Here is a 23,130-nt window from a genome sequence, read left to right as displayed (position 1 = left end):
GATGTACGGCAAAACCAATACAACATTGTAAAGTAATTGGCCTCCAATTAAAATAAATAAATTTGTATTACAAAAAAAAGGAAATCAGTCCTGAATATTCATTGGAAGGACTGATGCTGAAGCTGAAACTCCAATACTTTGGTCACCTAATGGGAAGAACTGACTCATTTGAGAAGACCCTTATGCTGGGAATGATTGAAGGCAGGAGGAGAAGGGGACGACAGAGAATGAGATGGTTGGATGACATCACCGACTGGATGGACGTGAGTTTGAATAAGCTCCGGGAGTTGGTGATGGACAGGGAATCCTGGCGTGCTGCAGTCTATGGGGTCGCAAAGAGTTGGACATGATTGAGCGACTGAACTGAACTGAAACTCCAAGCAGGTGATTCCTTGGAACAACTGGACCTGATCCAGATTCAGTGTGTTTTTCAATGCTGAATGTGAATATGAGGTTTGCTCAGTTATGTCCAACTCTTTGCCACCCTATGGACTGTAGCCTACCAGGCTCCTCTGTCCAATGCTGAAAAGCACTTCCAAAACGAAAGATAACTAGATCATACTAAAAAGTACTGGATTTAGCTTAGCTTTAGCGTGGAAGAGACTGACTAGTTAACATCCACAAAGATAAATGCTAGAGGATGGTCTATCTTAACTAGTAAAGGAAAAAGAGAGCGCGCGCGATTGATACAAGTTTTGAACCTCGGCGCTTGCCGTCGCCCACCCTGCTGCGGAAGCGGCCGCGCCTGCGCGCTGAGTGCCGGAAGGCGGTGTTTAAGTCAGCGGGACAACGCGGCCAGTGGATTCTCAAAGGGAAGCCGTGAGTTTTCGCCACCATGAGTCGCAGTTATAATGATGAGCTGCAGTTCTTGGAAAAGATCAGTAAGAACTGCTGGAGAATCAAGAAGGGCTTCGTGCCCAACATGCAGGTGAGGCGGGGGAGCAGGGCTCCGTGGCTGGGGGTCCGTGGCGCCTCCCTGCCCACCGGGCTGGGCCTCCTCCAACCCCTCCAGACCCCTAGCGCGCGGGGGCCGCCCTCGTCCCGCCGCCAGCGGATTTCCTCTGGCGTCTACCCCAAGTTCCCCTCCGTCCCATGAGTGCTTCCTCCGTGCCGACCCAACGTCTCCGGTGGAGACGTCCCAGCACGGTGAGGGGGAAGAAAGCGGAATGCGTCCAGCGCATCCACATAAATAAGAAACTGGCCTTTGCGAAGCGTTTTCACACAGAAGTCTCATAAATGGACCGTTGCTGAGCCTTGGAGACAGCAGCGGTCTTCCACTAGGTGCTCAGCAAGTCCGGAGTGGAGTTGCTTGGGCCAAACTCCGCTCCTCTGAGTCATGCTGGTCATTCATGTAACGTTTACGGACCTGTATTCACTGTACCGAGTTTTTAGCTCACTGTACTGTTCTTTGTGGGTGTTTTTTTTTTTTTTTTTAATTGACAGGCAAAGTTTTAATAGAACAGTCTTTCTTCTCGAAACAGACGAGAAAGGTCACAGGGCGGGGTGTTTTCTTTTTCACAGGCACTTGTCAGTAGGGCCTGGAGGGTCAGTCGATTGCACAACTTCTTTTACTCACCTAGTAGAAGCTCAGCTAAGACATGGTGTCCAGTTCATGTCTTCGTCTGACAGGATGATGTATTCCCGACGAAGACTTGGGACCCTGATACTAGAGTTTGAAAACCTGGTCTCTGTTATTTTGGGGCTTCCTTGCCATTTATGCTTACTATCTTTCATTAAAGTGAAGAAAGAAGGCATTTGTGAGGTTTTGGCGCATATGTTCTTAAATGGCTTTTGAAATCCCTTTAGATACCCTGCAAGTGTACTGAAGGTTTGTGATTCTGCGCCTTGGTAAAAGTTCCTGAGAGCCACTCCACTGTTTTACTCAGTATTATTATTGAGTGTCCCCTATGAACAAAGCACTTAGCTAGACGCCGAGGGGAGGAAAAACCCATAGCGGTAAACCTCCTTTTTGCTCTGTTTTTTCCCCGTGGTAGCGACTTCACTTTCACTTTTCACTTTCATGCATTGGAGAAGGAAATGGCAACCCACTCCAGTATTCTTGCCTGGAGAATCCCAGGGACAGAGGAGCTTAGTGGGCTGCCGTCTATGGGGTCGCACAGAGTCGGACACGACTGAAGCGACTTAGCAGTAGCAGCAGGAGCAGTTTCTTTTTATGGAATCCGGTTCTCTGAATGGAGTAGAAAATAAAAAATCATATGATCATCCTAAGAGGATTGTGACACACATTGTCATGTTTTGACAGCAGTCCTAGCTTAACTTTTAATTCACACTCTCCTGCTAATTCTGCATGGGAGCAAGTCTGATTTTGGTCAGCACTTTCCATTAACTATTGAAACAACACTTTGCTACCACCTCTCCCTTGGGAATGGAAAGTTGAAACATTGATATATTGCTCTTAAAAAGTTACTGACCTTTATGCTAGGCTTGTGTTGAATTCCCATTCTCTTAAGAGTAGAGAATTTAACACTTGAATTCTCATCTCTCAATCTCCATTCCTCTCACAAGAACCATGTGCTACACTAAAAATTTCTCTTTGTTCCTTAAAAACATTTCTCTCCCATCTTTATGTCATCTTTCCATTCAGCTCCTAAATATGTTGCTGTTCCAGTAATGTCTTTTGTCTTTAAAGAGCCAGCTCAGTGTTCACAAAGGGAACAAACTGTGAAGCCCCCCCCCACGCCCCCACCCTAGACTGTTGAGCCCCTTCTACATCAGATTTTTCTGTAGAACTCTGCTTCTATTACAGCACTGGCGTCATTGCACGCTCTGCATGTTCTAGTCGACCACATCCTAGACTGGAAGCTGCACAAAGGGACAACCCTGCATCGTTTCTGTCTCTCCCCTACTGTGCAGTACAGTCCTGACACATAATGAGTCCTCAGTAAGCGGTGAATAATAAATGCGACCCTTTAGAAAAGTGTGCTGGAGATATTCTCCATCAACTGGTATTGTTAGTCTCCCAGTGGTACGATGCAGAAGTTTTCCTTCTGATAAATCAATTTCCTTGTCCAGATGATTATTAAGTCTTTGGTTCTTCACTGCTTGGCAGATCCTTCATAATATTTGATCTCTGATTAACCTGTTCTCACCTTTGGTGTTACATAAGTATATCTTCCATTGTCTTGTGTGTGCCTCTATCATCAAGCTTTTTTATTCTCTTAGAATTACACAGATTGTAAAACTAAGCTTTTTTTTTATTCACTGTTTACATAAGTATAGATTTGTACTTATCAAATCAAAACAGAGGACAGTAAAGTGTAGTGTGCTGTTGTCTTAGACATGGAAAAAGTATGCTTAGGTCAGATGATTGCATTTGTATGTTTAGATCTGAGCTTTTGATTCTTTTTTTTTTCCAAAACCTACTGATGTTTTAGAAGCACAAGAATACTGAGACCTTTGGCCTTAGTGAGAGCATTGTTGGAAGACTTTTCTTAATCCCACATGCACACAAAATATTTTACCTGTTGAACTTTTAAATGTGGCTTATGAGAGTAGAAGAATAAACAAAATGATTTGTGGAACATTGTAAAATACATTTCAAAGGTATATTTAAAGATGGGAACATCTTGTAAGAAGTTTTCTGCTATTTAAGGTAGTGTGAGAGTATTTTATGAAGAGTAAAGCAAAATAAATATTGTCTGCAGTGTTTGTATTCTATCCAGTACTTGTATATCAGGTCCGTGTGCTCTGACATAATTTTTCCCTTTCTTTGATACCAGGTTGAAGGAGTTTTCTATGTGAATGATTCTCTGGAAAAATTAATGTTTGAAGAATTAAGGAATGCCTGTCGAGGTGGTGGTACGTAAATTATAGAGTTTTACATGTGGCAGTACAACTAGTGTATACCTTGTGGCGTGAAAATGGTAACTCAAGTAATTATAATTTAAAAATACAAAAGTATTGTCAAGGAATGATCAAGACCTGAAGTGAGACAAAAGCCTGTTACTTATTCGTGATCACATTTTTGGCCGCCTGAGCTTGTAAAGCACTTTAGCTGGATGGACCTGGTTGGTTTTGCAGCCAACCTCTGACAGTTACAATAAGAACAACCATTTACTGTGCACTTACTATGTAAATGTACAGGCATTTACATAGCTTATGGCATATAATTCTTGGACTAACTCTAAGAGGAAGATACCTCCATTTTACAGATGTTTAAGTCAAGGCTCGGTGAGGTTAAGTCATTTTAGTTCATCCAAGGCTATAGTTTCTCAGTAACAGAACCAGAATTCAGAACCAGTTGTGTCTAATTACAAAGTCAGTATGCCTTTAGTCTCACTAAACTTCAGTTATCTCATCCATAAAAAAGAGTTTATCACACCTATCTTGCAAGACTACGGGCAGATATAGAGATAAATGTATAACATTCTGATGATGATGGTGAAATAGAAATCTAGTTTTAACCCTTTTATTTTTTAGGTCAACAAACCTAAAATAAATTTCACCACTGTCTCACCAGGGCATGCTGACTTGTCTAAAAAGATGTGCTGATATTACAACCCCAGATCCCCTGACTCCATGCAGTTTCACAACACTTCCTAATTGCCCTTTTTTGTCATTTAGAGTAAAACTGTTTTGTTTTTGTTTTTGTTTTTGTTTTAATAAATATTATGAACAGTTAATGCTTTTTTTATATTGACAACATAATGTGTAATGATTATGTTTTACAACTCCAAGTACAGTATTTGCAGGCAACCATCATAGTCTGCACAGAATACTGACGGCGTGTTTGTAATTAGTGTGGTTGCCCTCACTGCTTTCCTGTGTGTGTGCTGCCTTCTTTCCCACTTATTCTCAAACACACTTATGAAAACTTTGTTTTTGTAGTCCTAACCACTACCCCTTCATTTAATCCAGTCTAGAAAAGTGACTATATTTCTGCCAAAAATCCCAAAGAAAGGCAATGCCAAAGAATGCTCAAACTACTGCACAATTGCACTCATCTCACATGCTAGTAAAGTAATGCTTAAAATACTCCAAGCCAAGCTTCAGCAATATGTGAACCATGAACTTCCATATGTTCAAACTGGTTTTAGAAAAGGCAGAGGAACCAGAGATCAAATTGCCAACATCCACTCGATCATCGAAAAAGCAAGGGCGTTCCAGAAAAACATCTATTTCTGCTTTATTGACTATGCCAAAGCCTTTGACTGTGTGGATCGCAATAAACTGTGGAAAATTCTGAAAGTGATGGGAATACCAGATCACCTGACTTGCCTCTTGAGAAACCTGTATGCAGGACAGGAAGCAACAGTTAGAACTGGACATGGAACAACAGACTAGTTCCAAATAGGAAAAGGAGTATGTCAAGGCTGTGTATTGTCCCCCTGCTTATTTAACTTATATGCAGAGTACATCATGAGAAATGCCGGGGTGGAGGAAGCACAAGCTGGAATCAAGATTGCCGGAAGAAATATCAATAATCTCAGATATGCAGATGACACCACCCTTATGGCAGAAAGTGAAGAAGAACTAAAGAGCCTCTTGTTGAAAGTGAAAGAGGAGAGTGAAAAAGTTGGCTTAAAGCTCAACAATCAGAAAACTAAGATCATGGCATCCAGTCCCATCACTTCATGGGAAACAGATGGGGAAACAGTGGCTGACTTTATTTTTCAGGGCTCCAGAATCACTGCAGATGGTGATTGCAGCCATGAAATTAAAAGATGCTTACTCCTTGAAAGGAAAGTTATGACCAACCTAGACAGCATATTAAAAAGCAGACACATTACTTTGCCAACAAAGGTGCGTCTAGTCAAGGCTATGGTTTTTCTTGTGGTCATGTATGGATGTGAGAGTTGGACTGTGAAGAAGGCTGAGTGCCGAAGAATTGATGCTTTTGAACTGTAGTGTTAGAAAAGACTCTTGAGAGTCCCTTGGACTGCAAGGAGATCCAACCAGTCCATCCTAAAGGAGATCAGTCCTGGGTGTTCATTGGAAGGACTGATGTTGAAGCTCAAACTCCAATACTTTGGCCACCTGATGCAAAGAGCTAACTCATTTGAAAAGACCCTGATGCTGGGAATGATTGAGGGCAGGAGGAGAAGGGCACAACAGAGGATGAGATGGTTGGATGGCATCACCGACTTGATGGACACGGGTTTGGGTGGACTCTGGGAGTTGGTGATGGACAGGGAGGCCTGGCATGTTATGATTCATGGGATCGCAAAGAGTCAGACATGACTGAGTGAGTGAATTGAACTAAACTACCAAAAATCAAATGTGTTCACTTTTTTCATATTGAAATTTTGTTTTCAGGTGTTGGTGGCTTCCTGCCAGCCATGAAACAAATTGGCAATGTGGCCGCCCTGCCTGGGATTGTTCATGTGAGTCCATATTCAGAGCTTTAGTCACTTATATTTTCTTTTAGTCTAAAAGTTTGTTGAATAGGTGAATGGCCATGCCTAGCTGATAGTGGTATCATCTAGACAGTGGCCCTCAAACATCTAGAAATAACTGTGGAATTTAAAGAAGTAATTGAATCTGGGTATATCTCAGTCTCTGGCTGCCTTTGGCCAGAATCTGTAAGTGTTTGAGAACCTTTGGAGTAGACTTTATTCTCTTGTCTCTTGTTGTTGTACACATCACTCTTGTATTAGTGTGCCACCAGGGAAAGTTTCAGTGTGGCCGCGTTCAAGAGGAGGACTGGAGGAATACTGGAAAGAAGTATAAGGGTTAGGACTGAGGGAAGGGAGAGAGGCGCACAATATAACTGTTAAGGATATGAGTGGAAAAAGAGGCTGGTGGTGATGCTGGGGATAGAAATGGATGGTACAAGTGGGGACCCCACCCAAGTCTGCATTTCAGATTCCACCATTAGGGGTAGATGTTAAATCCAGCAGACATGTTTTGAGGTCCTGGTGCAGGTTACTATGTTCAGCACTTGGGGGAAGAAATGAAGAGACGTGGCTTGTACATTTAAGGAAGTGTTCAGGTGTCTGCATATATCCCTACCATGTTGTGATCTCCATTCTTTCTGAGTCAGGATACTTCCCTAGGCCCCGGATGTAGACAGTGCACAGTTTTCACTCCATCTGATGTGTTACATTTGTCTTATTTCTTAAACACTGAGGACCTTTGTAAATCTGGCATTCCTCTCCTGTCAACCTGACATGACCACAATTTGTCAATGTCTAAGCATCATCTTTAAAATGTGATAGTATTAAAATTAGCGTATGGTTGTCCTATATCATGTTGTACTGAGGCGTTTCTCTTTTCAGTTTTCTTAGTTAATGGTCAGGATTTGAGGGGGTGGGGAATGTTGTGGATTTTTTTGTCTTTTGGCTGAACTGCAAGTGGGAAAATCCCAGTGGTCAAACTTTGTAAAAAGTCTTTCCTGCCATATCTAGCTTTATGATTAGGAATTTTTATACCCAATTTCCACCAATAGAGAAGATTTCATGAAAACAGAATCTTGATTTGGGGAAGGTTTTAATTCCCAGTCTGTTTTAGAGTAAGATCTGTCAGGCAGCCAGAGTGCCAGGTGGAGAAAGCTGTATTTCTTTTTCTGATTTTCTTTCAGCGATCCATCGGTCTTCCTGATGTCCATTCAGGTTATGGGTTTGCTATTGGAAATATGGCAGCCTTTGATATGAACGACCCTGAAGCAGTGGTATCCCCAGGTAAGGTCACTGTACACGTCTGCTGTCAGGCGTGTAGCTTCTCAGAATCATAGCCTTTCTAGAATAGATTGTGGCTGCTTTTTGTGTGTGCATGTCAGCTTCATCATGTTCTATCATTTCTGTTCTTCATTTTCTAAGAGGATTAATTGTGGACACTTGGAGGCTATTAAAATATCAAATAAAAGCATATATTTATTTAAAACTATTTGAGCTCCTACTTTGTGCCAGGCATTATTCAGACATTGGCTACAAAACAAACCAAAAGACTTCCCTGGCTAGTGTATCTTCTTTGTGTCACAGTTACCTCTTAGACAAATTGGAGCTAATGATATTACTTACGACATAATATTTTTGTGAAGATTAAATGCATTAAGCTGTGCTAAAGTACTTAGTACAATGCTAGACACTTAGGAAGTACTTGATAAGCGTTTGCTTGTATTATCATCGTTATTATCCACTTCTAGTTGTACACTTCTTTTCTGCTGTGGTATGCTTTCACTGAAAATATTTCACACCAGAAATAGTATCTTTGCTCTAGAGTCTGAAAAAAAAAGATGAAAGTACAAATTATATGTTGAGAGTTTTGGTGGACAGGATCATTTTAGAGCAATCCTCTGCCAAGAATAATGAGAAAAGCTGTGTAAAAATTTCAAAACAAAACCAAAACACATCTGTTGAAACCATAAGAAAACTGTTGAGACAGTAAGAATTTGTGAGGCTAAGATCCAGAGGAAAAAGTGCAAGTACATGCGCCCAATATTTAGCACTTTTAGCTTTTCTTTTGAGGTCATGGCAGATTTGTCCTTAAGGACGCAGCTGATGCGAATAACCCTGTTACAGACTTGACACCTTCACCTCTAAGATATGTATGTGATTGTACATGCACCCACATTATAGTGCACCCAAGAATTGTAGAATACACGTTCTTTTCAAGCGCACATAGAATGTTCACCAAAACTAGACCATGTACTGAGCCACGAAGATGATCTCAGATTTCAAAGCATTGAAATCAGAGTAGCAGTTCTCAAACTTTAGACTTGAGACCTTTTTACATTCTTAAAATTATTGAAGGTTGGTCTCAAAGGCTTTTGTTGATGTTTACCTTACTGGAAATTAAAACTGAAAAAGTTTAAAACAGTAACATGTAAGGACACATTCCATGTTTCATTATGCCTCACAGCAAACATGTTATCACATGTCATGTAGCCTTTGGAAAACTTCACTGTGCAGTAGAGAGAATGCATTTAGAAGGCTAATGAATGTCTTAGCATTGTTATACAGTTAATCCTAAAGACATGAAATGATCTCTGGGCCATACGTAAGAACCACTGTTACAAAGAGTAGTATCCTACCACAGTGGAGTTAAGTTAGAAATCATGAACAATAAAAACTAAGGGGAAGAAACCCCATATGTTTGTAAATTGAGCAGTATGCATTTAAATAACCCATGGGTCAAGAAAATCATAATGGAAACTACAAATAATTTTAATGATAATTTTAAAAATAACCTGTCTAAAAATTGTTACTATTAATACCATCCTTGAATAGAAATACACAGCCTTCAGTGCACAGATTACAAAGGAAGAAAGGCTACAGTATCAATGATATAAGCATCCATCTCAAAAAGTTAACAAAAAGAACAACAAATTAAACCCAGGAAAGATAGAAAGATGGAAATAAGAGCAAGATTAATGAAACAATATACAGTGGAAAGGATCAACAAAGTCAAAAGTTGGTTCTTTGAAAGGACTAATAGAATTCATGAACCCCTGATAAGAGTGACCGAGAAAAAAAGAGAAGCACATAATTCACATTTTAATCTCTAATCTAAATGTTACTTATGGTTATTTTTGCCTCCTTGGCCCACAGTATGTGTTTAAATTATGTTGTTGTTAGCTACTTTGTCAGCTACTTTAAAACATAATCTTTAAGAGTGGCTATCTTTTAAACCCTTTATTCATAGTGGGTAACCACTGGTAACAATGCTTAACCACCTGGTTTTGCTAATATTTGACTTAATTTTTCTCTATTTTGTAGGTGGTGTTGGGTTTGACATTAACTGTGGTGTCCGCTTGCTGAGAACCAATTTAGATGAAAGTGATGTTCAGCCTGTGAAAGAGCAACTTGCCCAAGCTATGTTTGACCACATTCCTGTGGGAGTGGGGTCAAAAGGTGTCATCCCAATGAATGCCAAGTAAGAACAAAAGTTTCCAATATATGGAATGAGAGATAATAACCACGTGATCCTCATATTCAGTGTAGGACATTTAGGAGATAGGGATTGTTCAGTCACTTTTCAGGAAGTGTAATGAACTGTTTTTTTAAGCATGAGGTCCATAATGTTTGTTAGAAACACTAGTCAATTCATGTTCATTGTGACAGCCTTTGACATACAGTTCTAAATAGAATAATATCCATTAATGTTTACTGAGCATTTCCTATGTGCAAAGCATTGTGTGGTGGTGGATGTGTATATCATTTTGTGTAGGTAATAATGCTAATATTATCCGTGGTTTACAAGAAAGGAAACTGAGGTTTAAAGAGAGAATAGTAAATAAGCTAGTAAAGTCAGGATTCACATCAAGGATCCTTTGGCTTCAGAGGTTATATTCTGAAGAGCACTGTCCTTTGTCAGTGAAGATGTATTTATTGATGACCTTCCTTTTTGGGTGATAGCCCTGAGTTTGTTCTTCACCTACAATATCATGTATTTCCAAAGTAGAGAATTCCATGTAAGACTACCCTGCAGTGGCCATCGGTGTACTGTGTCATATCTTGTGTAAAGCTGTACACCTTACACTTTGCAGGGTGTGCTTAATAAGTGTACCTCTTTAATATCTTCTGTTTTATCTTTAAAATTTGTATGAATTTTGTGTTCTATTCAGATACGTGTACAGACATTAATATCAAAACGTTTTAGCTATTTCCTGTTATATACAACTCCTATTTACCAAAAAGCAAAACACAACCCCCCAAAAAACACTTAGAGTAAAACTGATACTTTTGGAAGATGCTTATTCTGTGATTTTATGTGGTCCCTGACATGCAGTTCCACTTTGAAAAGCATACTTGGAACATCTAATAAATTCCAAGCATCTTTACAAATACTTTTGATAGGAATTTTGTCCTAATAGGTAATGTTTGAAATGAGCTGTTGTGGGGAGAGCACATTGATCATTGTAATTGCTCCTGATAATATTTTGAAAAGGGGCTGGACCTTAGGTGAAGATGAGAGCTTTTTCCTTCTAGGGGTTTAATGTGTATACACCTCAACTTCAAAATGCAGATACAGTAAAGCTAGGTAGTACTTCTGTTGCCTGAGGACATTGAGATAGCTTTATTTATTATTTGTAATTTTTCATACGTTACTATGAAAAGTTAGTGTTAACTGTGGTAAAGTTGGTGATAGATAATGACTGTTGGTTATAGTTATAAATTTTCTGTGGCTGCTTAATCACTGCATCATAGAACTCAGGATCAGAGAGGGAAATAAAATTTGAAAAGTATGAGGGGCTGTAAAAATGTGAAGAACTATAATCATCTCCAATGTGGTGTTTAGTACTTCAGTATTCAATTATTTATGAAACTGCTTTCCTCAAAAAACTAAAATTGCTAATAGCATGAACTGTGTCCCACACGATGCCTGAGGCACAGGCAATAAATGGAGTGCTTTCCTCTGCCCTTTGAGATGTGGTCATTCTTAGGTTTTGATCTGCCTTGGCTGTGAAGTGACCTTCACCTTGTTACTCACTCAGAGACTTGGAGGAGGCCTTGGAGATGGGTGTGGACTGGTCCCTGAGAGAAGGCTATGCCTGGGCAGAGGACAAGGAGCACTGTGAGGAGTATGGAAGGATGCTGCAAGCTGATCCCAATAAAGTCTCAGCCAGGGCTAAAAAAAGAGGCCTTCCCCAGGTAACACTCACTCTGGAGGGGAGACGTTCATTTTTTTCATGGTTTTTTTTTGGCGGGGCGAGGGGGGGAGTCTGTCTTCCATGTGTGGAGAGTATATCCCCAGCGTTTTTCGGAGTACATTGAGAGGAACACAGTTTTATTTATGCTTCATTCTTACTCTTAAAAAGCTGTCAGGAGTTTGCACATATTCATAAAATAAAACAAGGTGTCATGAATTAGAAGTGGATGGGAAGAAAATGAAATATGATTATAAGACTTAAAATGTATACCAAAATTGCTTATGTATAAACTTTGACAATCTACAGATTTGGCTGAAAGTTTTCTAGCATCTAGGTTGAAAACAGATACCTTGTCAGTTCGTGGTGTCCATGAGATTAAAAATATACCAGATGTTTGAAATTTACACTAATTGTAATGGCTTTGCCACTAATTCACTATGACTTTAGGCAAGTCTCTTGCCTTCTGGGTCTTGTTTTCTTAGCTGAGAATTGAGATAAAAGTTAAAACTAGGCAACCTCTGAAGACTCTTGTTGCACTGCCATTTTCTGGGTCCCTAAATCATCTATTAGCTCCAATTATGGGATATATCCTTCCAGTGATGTGTAAGAGTCAGCATTCATCAGAGTTCATCCCAAAATTTGACCATTCTCTCCATGATGTTTAAATTGTCCTGTGAGCCCTTTGATGGTCTGAGTTTTGGTTGATGAAGCTTTTAATGTGTTGTACCTCAAGCAGATAATGAACAGTAAACTGCAGGAACTGCTGTACACTATTTTAGTTGTGTGGAATACTACTTGAAATAAATGAAACTTTTCTAAGCTTAGAAGTTTCTTTATTACATAAAACACTATTTGTGTGGTTATCTTTTTGTTGATTGTTCCTACCAATTTGCTTTTTAAATGGATTTTTTTCAAACCAGAGTAGCTGCTGTTTTATCAAACGTTCTTACTTTTGTAGTTGGGGACTCTGGGAGCAGGCAACCACTATGCAGAAATCCAGGTTGTGGATGAGATTTTCAACGAGTATGCTGCTAAGAAAATGGGCATTGACCATAAGGGACAGGTGTGTGTGATGATCCACAGTGGAAGCAGAGGCTTGGGCCACCAAGTTGCCACAGGTATATTCTGGACCTAAGTTTTGGCTTGGTGCTAAAAAGTACGTTTTATGGGGAACCATATAGAAGTTTAAGGGAGAAAGTGCTGAAAGTTTACTTGTAGTTTTTTACCCTTGTTCTCCTCACTGGCAACGCGTCTTTGAACAAATTAACTTCACTAGGCTTTAATTTCCTTGTTGGAAAAAAATGAGAATAATTATTTTGTACAGTGTTGTAAAAGCTCCACTTTTTATGTTTACTCTACAGATTACTGTTACTAGCTGACCAAGAAAGAGCAATAAAAATCTTAAATTGTAGAATTTATGATAGATGCAGATTTATCAAGATTGGGTGTTATGATGGATTCAGTGATAAAATAGTAAGGCAAGGACTCTGCTGTCAGATTATCTCATGAGAAAGATGTCATGTTTATTAAAAAGAAAAACTAAAGGCAAAAGATAGTAATTGATAAAATAATATGGAAGAGACAGAATGTTTGGGTAAAAGATTTTAGAGGTGACTTCATAGACACACAACATTTGAACAATCATATGTGCAGGACATTCATGACCAGAAGACAGCATAAACAAAAGCAGGAGGCAGGGAAATAAAGGTCATTTTGGATGGTTCGTAGGATGTGTGAAAGGGTTTATGGATATAGGATAACTTATATGGACACATGGAAATTATAAACTCTGAGTTACCATTATGGTTCATCCTTGTATGTATGTTTCATTCTGTGGGAATTTAATGATCTGTCCCAACATGGCCTGTTTAGGGTATTTTGTCTAGCAGGAGTATGGAGCACTGGCTAACATTTCTGAACTTTCTAATGAGTACTTCTCTACAGTTTATCACGAATTCGAGTTGCATGCAGAAGATCTAGCAACTTATCTCCAGTTCTTTTAGGTTAAGTCACTGAAAATTATTTTCAAAAGCTGTGATAGTAATACATGTTTTACTACTTCTCATTCACATGCCAGGAAAAGAGTAACTCAGACCATGATGTTGTTAATTCTCTATATCTCCATTCCCCTTACAAGTCCTAGAGAGCAAGTGTTCTCTTTGGGGTCCACATACATTGTGTCAGACAGCTCTGACAGAAGATTCTCCATAAATACATCTTAACCAACAAGTAGATGAGCTCAGAAACAATTTAAAGGGAAAAATGTATTTTACTTGTTTCTTTTTAGAATGGTTTTGAATATAGTCTACCTTTCTGCAGTAAATCTGAATTATAAAGGGAAAGCCGGCTGACTTGGACTTGGTTGCTCTCTCTCCTTTCAGATGCACTTGTAGCTATGGAAAAAGCCATGAAGAGAGACAAGATTATAGTCAATGACCGTCAGTTGGCTTGTGCTCGAATTGCTTCCCCAGAGGGTCAGGACTACCTGAAGGGAATGGCAGCGGCTGGGAACTATGCCTGGGTCAACCGCTCTTCCATGACCTTCTTAACCCGTCAGGTACAATTGAAGCTGCTTGTCTGTTCCTAGTTATACATGATGAACTTAAATGATTTAAAACAGTGTAATCAAGTCAAAGCCTATATAATTTGGTTTTGGTGTAATAGATATTCAAAATATTGGCAAAGAGTCCAAGCTTTTGTCGTGTCCTTAAGCTCACTCAGTAGGGTATCAGGAGTGGGGAGAAGAGAAACTAAAATTATTCCTAGAATTTGCCTTGAGCAGTGGAGAGGGTGGAAGTCCTGTTTCCTGAAATTCAGGAGGCTGAGGAAGAAGCACTTCTGAAGAGTGAGATCAAGAGTAGTTGTAATCTTTTTTTCCTCCCCAAAGGGTTTCTTTAAAAAAGAATTTGGCTTTGCTGGGTCTTTGTTGCTACTTTCAGGCTTTCTCTGGTTGCAGGGAGCAGTGGCTACTCTCCAGTTACAGTTCTTGGGCTTCTTGCAGGGGCTTCTCTGGTTGCAGAGCACGGGCTTTAGGCATGTGGGCTCAATAGTTGTGGTTTGTGGGCTTAGTTGCCCTATGGCATGTGGGATCTTCCTGGACCAGGGATCTAACCCGTGTCCCCTGCACTGGCCAGTGGATTCTCAACCGTTGGACCACCAGGGAAGTCCCAAGAGTAGTTGCAATTTATTCGGTGACACTTGCTCTGTGGTCTAAAGACAGTTTTTGTCCTTTACATGAAGATTAATAATTTTGCTAATTTTGAACTCTTAGATCCCTCACTCCCTTCAGGAACAGAGCTTTCAGAATCAGTAAGTTCTGAAGAGCTAGTTCTGGCCACTATTAACATTATGCTTTCTCTCTTAGGCTTTTGCCAAGGTCTTCAACACAACCCCTGATGACTTGGACCTGCATGTGATCTATGATGTTTCTCACAATATTGCCAAAGTAGAACAGCATGTGGTGGACGGGAAGGAGCGGACTCTGTTAGTACACAGGAAGGGGTCCACCCGAGCCTTCCCTCCTCACCATCCCCTCATTGCGGTTGATTACCAAGTACGTACTGAGCCATTTGTGGTTTTAAGCAGTGGGGGCATGATTTGGACAGTTCTAAATATGGACGAATTTAAACAGGAAAGCAGCAATTGTGAAAAGAAAACAGTCTGTCATCCATGAGAACAGTGATTTCCAGTCTTCTCTGAAGTACGACTTCACCCTCCATCGGTGCTTACAGTGTGCTGTCTAAACAATGCTGCATAGAGAATATTCTGCTCCATTAAGATACATTAAGATTCTCTTTTAAGGCCTTTGAATGATTAGAAGACAGGATTAAGACTAAACTCAGTCTGTTTCATTCCTCTTCTCCTTTCGATATCTGGCTGTGATCAAGTTAGAAGGACCCTTAACCAGCCATTTCACAGATCAGGAAACAAGCCTGAGAGGGCAAGTGCCACGCTTGCTCAGGATGGTTCTTCCTAAAAACTCTTCCCTACACATTTGAGTTTTGTTTTGCTCTTACTTTTGGTCTGTCTTCTATTTTTCTGGTCCTCACATTTTCCCTCCCATCCTCTACCCTTACCTTTCAGTTATCAAAGAATCAAAATACTGTCTTGATGTAGTTGTGAGAGCAGTGCATTTAGAGGCCCAGGCTTCTCCACAGTCCTTTAGTGCAAGAGGAAATTTAAATCTCAGGCATGGAAAGTTCATGCACTCCTGAATGTTAACATGTTTGATTTGTGTGCTTCCTCAGCTTACCGGACAACCAGTGCTCATTGGTGGCACCATGGGAACCTGTAGCTATGTTCTTACTGGTACTGAGCAGGGCATGACTGAAACCTTTGGAACAACTTGTCATGGAGCGGTGAGTTATGAAAACAGAAGCTCACTTAGAAAGACTATCTTCAGTGTAGTCATTGCTTTGCATTTTGATGGGCAAATATACTTGAAAGTGAAAGCGAAGTCTCTCAGTCATGTACAACTCTTTGTGATTCCATGGGCCGTAGCCTGCAAGGCTCCTCTGTCCATGGGATTTTCCAGGCAAGAACACTGGAGTGGGTTGCCATTTCCTTCTCCAGGGGATCTTCCAGAGCCAGGGATTGAACCCTGGTCTCCTGCACTGCAGGCAGACTCTTTACCGTCTGAGCCACCAGGGAAGCCCTTGGTTGAACATTAACAAAGTTGAGGTTTGGATCTGTCTTGTCTTCTACATGAGTTTATCCCCAGAATATATACTGTCTAATAATATATACTGAGGTCACCAAGTATCTCAACCTTGGTGAGTTCATTGTATGGCTAGGAACTATTCCTCAACTCTGAATCCACAAAATGTGGATTGAGAAATTGTCAGACTAGCATAACTGATAAAACTTAACCTGATACAAGTTTACTGCACAGTGTTTCTCAGTGATTTACAGACGTAGCCGTTAGCACAATTTGTTCCTTACTGAGTAGATCCACTCAAGATTTGGAGGAAACGCCCTGTTTTACAAATCAGGACCCATGTGCAGACTGCTTACCTATTTCAGTGTATTGCTTCTTCTAAGCCAGGCGTTGGCAAACTTTCTATAAAGCACCAGACAGTGAACATTTTAGGCTTTTTGGGCCAGAAGATCTCTAGGAGCCATTCCATTTTGCGATCATAGTAGAAAGCAACTGTACATAAACAAGTGGGTTTTCTGTGTCTAATAAAACTTTATTTACAAAAACAGGTAGTAGGCCCCCAGACCAGTTTTCTTACTGCTTTTCTAAGCCATCAACGTTCTTAGCTGGTGATGGAGTGGAAAAAAGAAACTGTCTAGGATATCTTTTCAACCGGACAGGCCCTCACATATATATATCTCTATATATATAAACCGTACTCCTGACCCTTTCTTGTTTCCAGTTGCCTCTCAACTCCTAATTTTTAACCCAGTGATCAAAATCATCTTCCCTCACACATGTCAACAATGTTTCAGGGCATTTTTTATTGTCACCGTCAGGGAGAGGAGTTTTGCTGTTGGCATGTAGTGAGTAGAGGCCAAAGATTCTGCTAAATGTCTTAGAGTATGTATGACAGTTACCTAATCCAGGATGTCAGTAAGTGCTAAGGTTGAGAAACTGTTTTAAATTACAAACAGCACAAAGTTTTTGTGATGATAGACTTATCATTTACAATTTTAAATGAACATATTTGTATTTACTTGATAATAGCAATCAGAAACACAAAACTGAATCTTAAAATGCTTTGTAAATGCGAATTTGTTTTCCACAAAGATGATGAATCTTAAAACAAAAGGTATATTATAAGCTTGATGAAATAGGAAAAGATTGTTTTTAATTCTTTTTATAGTTTAAAAAGAAGTCAAGGAAAAAGCATATAATCCTAAGGGTTTAAATTAATCACTGGGATTGAACATAATTTATAAATGAAGTTCACTCCTTTCCCAACCTAGGGCCGTGCACTGTCCCGAGCAAAGTCAAGACGTAATTTAGATTTCCAGGATGTCCTCGACAAATTGGCAGACATGGGAATTGCAATCCGTGTCGCCTCACCCAAGCTGGTAATGGAAGAGGTAAGTGAAATTTTGAAAAGTATGCAGCATAAAACTGTTCATAATGTATGCCAGTATACAGAGACAGCAGTTGTTACTATTGCTAATAGAAATATCCTTGAGGAGATGAAAATTAGAGAATTAGAGATACCAAGGGAATCTTGCAAAGATGGGCTCAATAAAGGACAGAAATTGAGCTCATCTTTTCATGCAAAGATGGGCTTAATAAAGGACAGAAATGGTAGGGACCTAACAGAAGCAGAAGATATTAAGAAGAGGTGGCAAGAATACACAGGAGAACTGTACAAAAAAGATCTTCACGACCCAGATGATCATGATGGTGTGATCACTCACCTAGAGCCAGACATCCTGGAATGTGAAGTTAAGTGGGCCTTAGGAAGCATCACTATGAACAAAGCTAGTGGAGGTGATGGAATTCCAGTCGAGCTATTTCAAATCCTGAAAGATGATGCTGTGAAAGTGTTGCACTCAGTATGCCAGCAAATTTGGAAACCTCAGCAGTGGCCACAGGACTGGAAAAGGTCAGTTTTCATTCCAATCCCAAAGAAAGGCAATGCCAAAGAATGCTCAAAACTACCACACAATTGCACTCATCTCACACGCTAGTAAAGTAGTGCTCAAAATTCTCCAAGCCAGGCTTCAGCAATATGTGAACCGTGAACTTCCAGATGTTCAAGCTGGTTTCAGAAAAGGCAGAGGAACCAGAAATCAAATTGCCAACATCCACTCGATCATCGAAAAAGCAAGAGCGTTCCAGAAAAACATCTATTTCTGCTTTATTGACTATGCCAAAGCCTTTGACTGTGTGGATCACAATTAACTGTGGAAAATTCTGAAGGAGATGGGAATACCAGACCACCTGACCTGCCTCTTGAGAAACCTGTTTGCAGGTCAGGAAGCAACAGAACTGGACATGGAACAACAGACTGGTTCCAGATAGGAAAAGGAGTCCGTCAAGGCTGTATATGTCACCTTGCTTATTTAACTTATATGCAGAGTACATCATGAGAAATGCTGGGCTGGAAAAAGCACAAGCTGGAATCAAGATTGCGGGGAGAAATATCAATAACCTCAGATATGCAGATGACATCACCCTTATGGCAGAAAATGAAGAACTAAAGAGCCTCTTGAAAGTGAAAGAGAAGAATGAAGAAGTTGGCTTAAAGCTCAACATTCAGAAAACAGATCATGGCATCTGGTCCCATCACTTCATGGGAAATAGATGGGGAAACAGTGGAAACAATGGCTGACTTTATTTTTCAGGGCTCCAGAATCACTGCAGATGGTGATTGCAGCCATGAAATTAAAAGACACTTACTCCTTGGAAGGAAAGTTATGACCAACCTAGACAGCATATTAAAAAACAGAGACATTACTTTGTCAAAAAAGGTCCATCTAGTCAAGGCTATGGTTTTTCCAGTGGTCATGTGTGGATGTGAGAGCTGGACTATAAAGAAAGCTGAGCACCGAAGAATTGATGCTTTTGAACTGTGGTGTTGGAGAAGACTCTTGAGAGTCCCTTGGACTGCAAGGAGATCCAACCAGTCCATCCTAAAGGAGATCAGTCCTGGGTGTTTATTGGAAGGACTGATGTTGAAGCTGAAACTCTAATACTTTGACCACCTGCTGCAAAGAGCTGACTCATTTGAAAAGACCCTGATGCTGGGAGGGATTGGGGGCAGGAGGAGAAGGGGACGACAGAGGATGAGATGGTTGGAGGGCATCACCAACTTGATGGACATGGGTTTGGGTGGACTCTGGGAGTTGGTGATGGACAAGGAGGCCTGGCGTGCTGCGGTTCATGGGATCGCAGAGTTGGACACAACTGAGTGACTTAACTGAGGAGATGAAAGGAGGTGAGATCTCATGGAGTTTGTCTTTGTTAGGAGCTCAGGTATGAAATCATCATTTAAGAGAGAGTGATTGGCTTAGTGAAATTTAGGTGATTGGCAGAACAGTGTCAGGGATCCACTTGAACTTAAATTTATTGGTTGGGTGTTTTTCAGCTACATTCAACTCTATGGATGGAGGCGTGAAATAGATGTTGAGTTTCCTTTAGTCAGGGTTGCAAGTACAGCACAATGAATGGTAATCAAGGTTGTTGATGGGTTGAAGAAAGATTGTGGGTCTCGTGAAGTTTAAAGGATTGTTGGAGGTGAAAACCTAGGCTGTGTTCACCAGCCTGGGATGTTGGGAGCAGAGACTGGGGGAGTTGTAAGCATTGGTGATGACTAGTTCTGGGGTATGACTCTGGGAGTGAATGGCTGAAGTAAGCATTGAAGGAGCAGCAATCAAGGAACTAGGACACCAGGTACTGAAAGGATCCTCTTCCTGGATATTGAAATTGTTCGGAATTATAGGCGGAGAGGCTGAGGGTGACCCAGGAGCTGGAAATCTTCCAGTAACAACGGGAACGGATTCTAGCAGATGATTGCAGCAAGAAGAGTAGTAGGTGGTATAGATGATGACTGCAAAATTCAGAGCTGAGAGAAAGGAGGGAAAACTGTCTGAAAGGAACCATCAAGAGCAAGGACACCTGTCCCTCCTCTCAACCTAATGGCATGACCCAGTTTGGGAGAGAAAACAGCTGCCACTTCAGAAAGTTGGAGGCAGAAGTAACATCCTCAGGGTAGATCCAGGTTTCAGCAAGAACAAGAAGGCAAAGGGAATGTTTAAACAAGAAGGGAAGAAGTTCTTTCCCTTTGACTCAGTGAAAAAGAGTTCAGGGGTCGCAGCGGAAACGTTTCAGAAACTGGAAGGGAAGGAGAGACGGGCTTTCAGAAAGGGGTGTGTACACAGCTCCATGGGGTTCAGTGAGAGTTCTAAGCTTGCTGTGCTGACAGGCAGGAGATGAAAGGTGTGTGTGAAGAGGTTTCTTCTGTTGGTGGCGAGACTGAAGGAAGGTGGGGAGGTCTTACTAGAAACCACAAACTGTGTATATGTGTATGTATAAATACACATGTACACCTGCGTAAATACAGAGTTAGTTATATATGTGAATGTAATAACCTTTCCTTATTGTGAAGGTATTATGTGTTCATTCCAGGAATTTTGAAAACTATAGAAACATATAATAAGGGAAAATCAAAATTGTTAATAACTCTACCATCCAAAGACAGTTACCACTAAAAGAATGATTTGGTACATTTCCTTTCAGTTGAATATTGGTGTATGTGCTTTATTCAATTACATTTACTGCTTTTCCTACTATGTACATGATATACGTTCTTTGGGGAAATTTAGAGAAATACAGAAAAAATATAAAACAAGATGAGAATGTTTATCATACTTCCCCCTTACCCACACTGAACTTAATAAATCTTTGCTTATTTTATAGGCAAAAAAAACAAACCCAACTCAGTGCTGTTTGAATGTGCATTTCTCTAATTACAAGTGGCGATTAATACTTTGAAAGATTCCATTTTAAGTAGACTTTTGCAATGTTTAACTCCACCCCTACAGGCCCCTGAGTCCTATAAGAACGTGACGGATGTGGTGAACACCTGCCATGATGCCGGAATCAGCAAGAAGGCCATTAAACTGAGGCCAATTGCTGTTATCAAAGGATAGAACCCTGACCACGGCCACCGGACACCACTGACCCTCCGTGAAGTGGAAGTGGACAAAAACACTCTTCAGACATTAGACTCGATACCTGACAGGTTCCAGGGTGTGCAGCTCTAGCTGCCTGTTCCAAAATGATGGTGGGGCGGCTTCCAATTCTGGAGTCAGTGTTGTAAACTTTCCTTCTGGGAGGAGTCATGTTGCCCCCACTTGGAAAGAAATGCATATGCTTCCTCCCTGATTATCCCACAGATTTTTAGAAAAATATGATGGGGTTGAGGCTAAGTCAAGAAACTGCCTTACTCAGTCACACAAGTCTTTCTTCATCAGAATGAAGCTCTTTACGCCAGCCTCTGTTTCCAGCCTGTGAGGTACTGTGAAGAACATTCTATTAAATAGGAAGGTTTGGGAATGTCTTTTTTCCCTCTGTCACTTGGTCCACTTATCCACTTTTATACCGCCTTGTCCTGCACTGAGCAAAACCCTAAATGCTATTCTTACTTGGTGCATACCAATGGGTCAAAGAAGGATGTTGAACAGATGGATAATGGGACAAGTTATAGAGGGGGAGTGTGTGTGGAAGTGTAGGGATGGGCACCCAAAAGAAGATATCTCTTCATAGACTTGTTACCTTTGTTGTTCTAAATATAAGGCAGAGTTTTGACTACCTGTAAAAATGGCATCAGCTGCTGTCTGTCATTAATTAGGCCTGGTCAGGTAGACTTTTCTTGAATAATAACTTACAAGGCAGCATCAGACAACCCCCACAAAATACTGAGTATCTTTACATTTGCGATTGAATTATTATAAAACATGAAATGGCCACAGCTGTGATGCTAATGGTTACTCTGTGTTGACAGGTTGACTAGTCTTGTGCCACCTAATCAGACGAGGTGCTATGTACTATGACACCCGAAGTTGTTAAAGTTATAGGTTACTAAGGCCACAGCTGAGTCCAGACACTAAATAGAAAAATCTAATAAAGTTGTAGTATGTTGTTTATATTTCATGTTTAATGTTTCATAGCTTAGGATGGTTAGTATTTCTACTTGATTCACTTTGGTCAATGTTGCTGTTTTCTGATTTTCTTCTGGTTGCTTTCAGAGATGCACCTTAAAGATACTCTTTTCTAACACTTATCCCTCAACTTATAATAAAATCCCCCATTGGAGTATCTTCTAAATGCTAGCTAGAGAAAAGCAGACTTCCTCTGAAAAAATGTGACATGAAACAGCATGTCTTTACTTTGAGCATTCAGTAACGTAAATGGGTTTAGAGTTTGAAAGTTACCAATAAGTTAGTCATCTTAATGCAGTAATTGTATATTACTTGTGCCTCTGGGTTGGACCAGTGATCATTGTGCACAGATGAGTTAAGGATGCAGGTTACCTGTGGACACTGGAGGGCATTTGAGGATGAGAAACAGGCTTTGGGCAGGTGCTAGGTTCTCATCTCTAGAGATGAGGCAACAGTGAGTATCTGTGTGGACTCCCTCTAACTGGGCTTTCCCAGTGATGTCATTTAGCAAAGTCTGCTTCCAGAACTGTGATGTCAGTGCAGGAAATGCTGCCGATAATCCAAGATACATATGTTACATCCTCTTGGACACTTTGAAAGTCACTCGGGGCGGGGGGGTGGTGCTGCTGCTAAGTCACTTCAGTCGTGTCCGACTCTGTGTGACCCCATAGACAGCAGCCACCAGGCTCCCCTGTCCCTGGGATTCTCCAGGCAAGAACACTGGAGTGGGTTGCCATTTCCTTCTCCGATGCATGAAAGTGAAAAGTGAAAGTGAAGTCACTCAGTCGTGTCCGAGCCTCAGCGACCCCATGGACTGCAGCCTACCAGGCTCCTCCGTCCATGACATTTTCCAGGCAAGAGTACTGAAGTGGGGTGCCATTGCCTTCTCCACTGGGGAGGGGAGAGGGGAGCAAATGAGGTAGAGAAATAGAAATGGTTTGTGCCATGGC

At 40.7% G+C, this 23,130-nt stretch overlaps 1 protein-coding gene across 1 annotated transcript; it reads left to right on the top strand.

Annotated features, from left to right (window-relative positions):
* The first annotated feature begins 798 nt into the window (after positions 1-798).
* RTCB (RNA 2',3'-cyclic phosphate and 5'-OH ligase) lies at positions 799-22,167 on the top strand. Its single transcript, NM_001015631.2, has 12 exons — positions 799-928; positions 3,741-3,819; positions 6,277-6,344; positions 7,541-7,640; positions 9,678-9,834; positions 11,396-11,552; positions 12,510-12,669; positions 13,933-14,108; positions 14,916-15,104; positions 15,799-15,909; positions 17,480-17,599; positions 21,062-22,167. The coding sequence occupies exons 1-12, from the start codon at positions 836-838 to the stop codon at positions 21,167-21,169; spliced, it is 1,518 nt and encodes a 505-aa protein (NP_001015631.1). The 5' UTR covers positions 799-835; the 3' UTR covers positions 21,170-22,167.
* The last annotated feature ends 963 nt before the right edge of the window (positions 22,168-23,130 follow it).

Source organism: Bos taurus, chromosome 5 (genome assembly GCF_002263795.3).
Source record: "Bos taurus isolate L1 Dominette 01449 registration number 42190680 breed Hereford chromosome 5, ARS-UCD2.0, whole genome shotgun sequence".
NCBI classification, from domain to species: domain Eukaryota; kingdom Metazoa; phylum Chordata; class Mammalia; order Artiodactyla; family Bovidae; genus Bos; species Bos taurus.
This window is presented reverse-complemented; position numbering and strand designations above follow the sequence as displayed.